We start from the raw sequence: 6,000 nt of genomic DNA on the forward strand, positions 1-6,000 counted from the left end.
ATCACATCTCCTTCCTAACACTTCCTAAGGTTTCATGCAAGTGGTACCGATGTAAAGCAACCCACAGACCACCAGAAGGCCCCTCTTTGGGGTCCAGCTCCCATCAAACTCCCCAGAGGAAGGGGAGAGCTGGGTCCCTGGGCTGCATCCCCTACAAAGCTACCAAACGCTGCTCATTTTGTGTCTCCTTGCAGCGGCACACAGCAAAGCCACGCTTCACGTCACACACCCAGGTGGGAAACAGGAAAAAGAGGTCTGGTGTGAGGTTTGGTTTTGCTTTCTGCACAGTTCAGTACTTACAGGCTGAGGGGTGGCTTTTGGTTCAGTTGACTTCACATGCAGGTGTGTCATCATGGCTTGCAGGCGCTCTTTATCTTTTGCAAGCTGAAGGGGGAGAAAAAAAACACTCTATTACTTGTAGGAATAAAACCCAACCTCTGCTTATTCCTAATTAAACAGTTGGCACCAATGCCCAAGACGGGAGAGTTTTATTGCTGAGCAGTTTGGAAATTGTATATGCTCTGTTCCTGAGGCAAAGCTAACGCTTGGTGCTGGGTGTCAGTATTTCTCAAAGCAAAATGCATTAGCCCTTCAGCAAGAAAAGCTAGACCTGCTGGCACCGAGAGGTTCACTCTAGCCCTGACAGCTAAAAGACAACAGTGAATCATGTTTATTAACCCGGGAAGCGCGGCAGAAGGCACGCTGTGCAATGACCCTGAGTGCCTTGTCCTCCTTTTGCACTGTGGGACGAGCACTATATGGATAGGCTGTGGCTCCCACATCACTGCGACCCCTGAAGAGATGGAAAACCCCCTGGGGGCTGGCAGGGGAATCCAGCTGGGACAAGAGCAGCAGTTGGAATCACCACTGCTGGAATCCCTAAGGTGCATGCCAAAAGGCAGCTGGGCAGAAACAGTACCCACATCCAATGCAACACAGGCCAGAAGTGTGGCCAGCGTCCTGTGCTAGATGCTAAGGGGATGCCCATAGACTTTCCCAGCACTTTCCCATTGAGATCTGAAGATCACAGTGTACAGCTGTAGCCAGGATTGCTTCCAAATGCATTACTAATGCACTGACCAGGCACTAAATCTCACTGGTTTGAGAAACAATATATATATATATATGTACATTTATATACATATATATATATATTTTTTTTTTTTCTATGGGAAAATTGGATGATTTCTGGCTGCTCTTAAGAATAAAGAAAAAGGGAGGAAAAAAAAGTAAAAAAAAAAAAAAAAAAAAGAAAAAAAGAATTGGGATTGCATTAGGAGACAATACTAATGACAAAAGCGAGTTATTAACCTACACACTCTACATAAAGGTTCCTGTCTCCAGCAGGACTTGGATCAGGTTCTTAGATATGACAGTTTCTGTAGTTTTCCTTTAGACAATCAGGTCCCTGATGCCAAGAGGAGAACTGTGCTCACATTCCAGTGAAATGTTGAACAACCTGCCCATCTTATCACAGTCATCTGTTTGTAGCAGTAAAGCTGGGCTAAGTGTATATAAAAAGAGACTTGGTTATAAATCCCCATTCATAACCTTCCAGTCAAGGTTGTGTTGCTCTCTGCAGGGCAAAGGGGTTCTGCCTGTGCCAGGAAGACGCCACAATGGGATAAAACCTGGCACACAACTTTCCAAGACAGGAATTAAATAAAGGAAAAAATGTTGTCACCACTGTGTGCTCTGGAAGTGCAAAAGCCAAATCACTGGCCCTTGCAAGCTGCTTCTCTTTTCTTGGTCAAAAATCTCCATGGCAAGAGAGAAAAGCTAAAGGTGATATTAGATATTCTGCAATCTGCCCTCAGATCTGCTCTGGACATCACAGAAGAGCAGGGACTGGCTCTTAGGAGTGCACATCTCGCATTCAGAGTCCTCTGAGGACTTCTTCAGACAAAGCAGAGGTCTCACCCCTCAGCTGCTGTGCTTTCCACAAAACAAATAAAAAACAATAAATATTTTACTCTCGGTGCAGCTCTGTTGTGCAATCTCTCATTCTTAGCAGTTCTCGGGCGCTGGGGCTGCTTGGCAGGGTCATCTGTGCATTAAATTTTGGTCTGCAGGCTACCGCAGGAACCAAAGCTTTAGCCAAAACAAATAAAGCTCAGAGGCACCTGAAAACTTCCTGCTTGCAGCAGAGCAGTGGCAGCAGGGAAAGCCACCAGCAAAGCCAGCATGGAGCACGCCCTGCATCGTGCTTCCTCTGGGCCCCTCGGCAAAAACGGAGCGGTGCTTGGCCTGGAGCAGCTGGGGTCCTTGCTTTTATTGTTCTCAGTCATCATCTTAGCACGCTTTTAGTGCCGTTTCTGGTGGGTGAACGTTATTAAAGATCCTCTCGACATTTCAGGCAGACGCACGCTGGTGTTTTGTCATAGTCTAGGAATTCAAACACTCACCCAGTTAGGCAGGAGTTTAAATTATGAAAAATAGAGGTCTCTCAGTTTCAAAGCACTGAAGAGAAGTAAAAAAATCTGAAGAATTTCTTTAAACTGTTTTTCCCCCATGCCAGGAAGCAGTAGTGATAAAAAACCAGAATGTCACCAGCAGCCCCTCCTCCAACAAGGTCCCTCATAAGACTGGCTGGGCACTGGTGGGAGCACATTCTCACTGGTGGGACTCACTGGAGTGCAGATTGTCCACAACGGGGATTCTTAATGGACCTGCAGGGAAATGCTCCTCTTCTACTGATAGTGTTACTGGGTAAGGACTGTTACACAACAAAAATAAACTGATTATTGCAGCTCTGTTCCAGTGCTTCTAAGCTTCTGTTGGGAATTGTTTGCTTTCCTGCTGGTACTCAGCCTACAAAACCGAATTTGAATGCACACACTCAAGGTGCAGTTGAAGTAGGACTGGTAATCTCTTCCCCAGCAGTGGCATGGGGCAGGACAGGCAGAGCAGAGGAGTAATGTCCTCATCACCTATGGACTCAGTTGGCACCCACAGCTCTCCTGTGCCCTACTGGAAAGGGATCTGTGTCTCTGGCTGCAGAGCCCTCCCCTGCATGACAATCCTGACTAGTGGCATAGGAGAAACCACAAGGTGGGCCTTTTAAGAGAACAAAGGCTGCAGATCTATAAAAGTTCCCTGTGGCAAGGACTTAGAGCATCCTGAAACATTCACAGGTCCAGAGGCAGCCTGGTAAAACTCAGTACCAGAGGGCAAGGGCCTTATCAGGCCAGGCTGGATGGGGCTCTGAGCAACCTGGTCTAGTGGGAGGTGTCCCTGTCTGTAACAGGGGGGCTGGAACTACGCAATCTTAAAGGTTCCTTCCAACCCAAACAATTCTATGATTCCATGTTTTGAAGGCCCAACACTGAGGAGCAGATCACAGACAGCAAATTCTTAGTTTTCTGTGGAGCTTAATGTAACCTGAGAGTGCTGCTCTGCACAGTGTAGGGTAAAAAAAGGCCCCCTAACAACACAGTCCCATCTGAAGCCTCATTCCTTTTTTTTTGCTGTTCTTTCTGAAAGCTTTAAATGGTGGCAGTTTTCAGATGGCCACCCAGCTCCTCATGGCAAGCCTGACTTTCTGAGGTTCCTTCAGTTCTCTGGGGTCCAACCACATTCTAGGTTCCTAATAGTGGCTCCATGGAAAATTCTTCCAGAGCACACAGACAGCGCTCTGAAAATCTGGGTATCAGGACACGTGTGTCGCTCTGGAAAGATTAAATCCTGAAACTGCACACTGCAGGAGAGGGAAGGCACAGAAGGGGCTCAGGAAGAGGGGAAGTACAGGAGTCTGTGAACCAAAGAGCAAGACAGAAGGCACAGAAGGGTGCAGACATTGCACAGGAGGAAAAGCAGACAGAAAATAATGGCAAGAAGCAGGAATGTGAAAATGGAAACCCAGGGAGAGTATTCAACAGGACTAACATGGCCAGAACAATGGGAAGAGAAAGATCAGCAGCAGGATTCTGGAAAAACACTATGGACAAAGGAGAAGAAAGCCAGCCATCAGCAATGCAAAGAGACAGCCAAGACTCAGCCTCTTCCCTCCTGTTAGGTGCCTCGTAAGGCTGTGCAAGGAAAGGTTCAGGATCCATTTCTTAAGAGTGTCAATGGATGCTTCATAAAGTAGAACTTTCACTCCACTGAAAATGGCCAGCTGTCTCTGTGTTCTCCTATTAGGAGATACCTTTATCAAGTGTGTCAGAGCCTTGCTGCTGTCCTGAAATGTTTTTCCATTCAAAGGTGGTGCTACAAAATAAATGCCTTATTCCAGCTAAGATCTTGTTAAGGATAGGGATATGTTCCTGTGTTTGTGTTTTACCCAGTTCTCATTATTTATAATGGCAACAAATGATCGTGTCAAGATTGTTTAAACTAAGTGAAATATGAGGAGATCTCTACCTTGTCTGTGATACTTAAAACATGTTTGTGATGGAAAAGCTTCGTGATACTTCTGCTAAAGTCCATCTGCAATCAAATAACATCTGACTTGATTCTTTTCAAAAAGTTCATTTAAAAATTGCTTTGTTTAGAAGTGGTGGAACTTCTCTCCATGACAGTGACAAAGCTTCTCCAGATAAAATAATTACATTGGGTAAAAAAGGGAAAAAAAGCTTGCATTTGGGCCCATCACACTCAAAGCCTGAAGTGCACCCCTCAAATGCAATGGATTTGCTCCTCCCTGAAGCTATGGGGTCCCTCTCCTACCTGGCTATCAGAACAGGTTGTCCACAGGGCTGATTTGTGCCACTCTGTTGCAGGAGAGTTGGGCTGATGGTCTGGTAGAGCTGCCCTTGCTGTATCACAGTGGGTGCTGCAGATCAGGTCGCTGATAGCTCTGCAATGGAGCTAGATTGACACTGTATCACAGCTCTGTGAAGCACAGGTCCCAGCCAGATAAACTGGAGATAAGCTGGAGGATAATTTTTCTGTCTCTCCCATGTTCATACTTATGCAAACTATCCCAAGGACTGACATGTTGGATGAAGAGAGGGAGAAGCGGGGAGATCCAGGGCATTTCAGAAGCAGGACATACCTGCTTCTCCACTCAGCCCTCCTGGCTAATGCATACAGTCTCACTGTTATCAGCATCCTATGCTACACTAAGCTTCCACTTCACCCTATCTACTCTGCTAATAAGACTGTTAAAAAAACTCCACAATAACAGTAACAAAACCAAACACAAACAAAAATTTTTGGCTTGGCCCTTATACCACTTTGAAATGATGTTCTTGTCTTGGGGACCTCATGCAGCGACTCTGAGCTAGAATGTATTCCTCAGCACTAAATGGGTGTGAACTCGTGAACATTAGTCACTTATGACAATCAATCAGAATGATTCAGCACTGATAAACCTCTCAGTAATATTGCCAAGGACCTACAAAGAGGTGGTAACCTGGCATCATCTCTGTGCTGTTCATGACTGGGGCAGCAGTTCCTGGCACAGACGTGCCCAGTAACTGCAGGAAGGAAGGAAGGAAGGATTCAGGCTTTTCAAGCTGACTGTAACTGAAGAATCTCCATTTACCTTCAGCACGAATATTATCGCATCTTGCTAAAAGATCATCTCGTATCTCAGTTTACCAGGAAGACTGCGGATTTGTTCTTCTAATTCTCAAGAAACTTGTTAAAATAACAGACCACTTCTCATAACATTTCCTGCAAGACTCTGACATTTTATGACTGGTAGTTTGGTTTTTATAAAACTTATATTAAAATAGTTTATATTGCTTTAGCTAACAGTGAAAGAGCGTCATGACCAGCATGTTCCTGAAAATAAAATATAGGAAATATCTATGAAAGAAGAAGGGTAATTTGTAAGATAAGAAGATAAAAGGAATTTTTTTAAATGCTTATCTTGAAAAGTAACAACAAGAAGTTTAAGTGTGTTTTTGCTGATTTTTCTCTCCAACTATTTGAAGCTATAAATGACTTAACTCAGTAAAATTCCAAATGTAATTATCTTCTGTACTTAGCCCAAGGCTTTCCATATATCTCTACGCTGCTGTCTTGCATACAAAATAGGTTTTTCAATAGCTG

At 44.8% G+C, this 6,000-nt stretch overlaps 1 protein-coding gene across 1 annotated transcript in view; it reads right to left on the reverse strand.

Moving 5' to 3' along the window:
* The window catches only part of FOXP1 (forkhead box P1), a 332,004-nt gene that overhangs the window by 23,599 nt on the left and 302,405 nt on the right, over window positions 1-6,000 (reverse strand). The window contains 1 exon segment of the mRNA XM_032447314.1: window positions 301-384. Coding sequence (XP_032303205.1) covers window positions 301-384 — 84 coding nt within the window.

The sequence above is a fragment of the Coturnix japonica genome, chromosome 12 (assembly GCF_001577835.2).
Source record: "Coturnix japonica isolate 7356 chromosome 12, Coturnix japonica 2.1, whole genome shotgun sequence".
NCBI classification, from domain to species: Eukaryota; Metazoa; Chordata; class Aves; order Galliformes; family Phasianidae; genus Coturnix; species Coturnix japonica.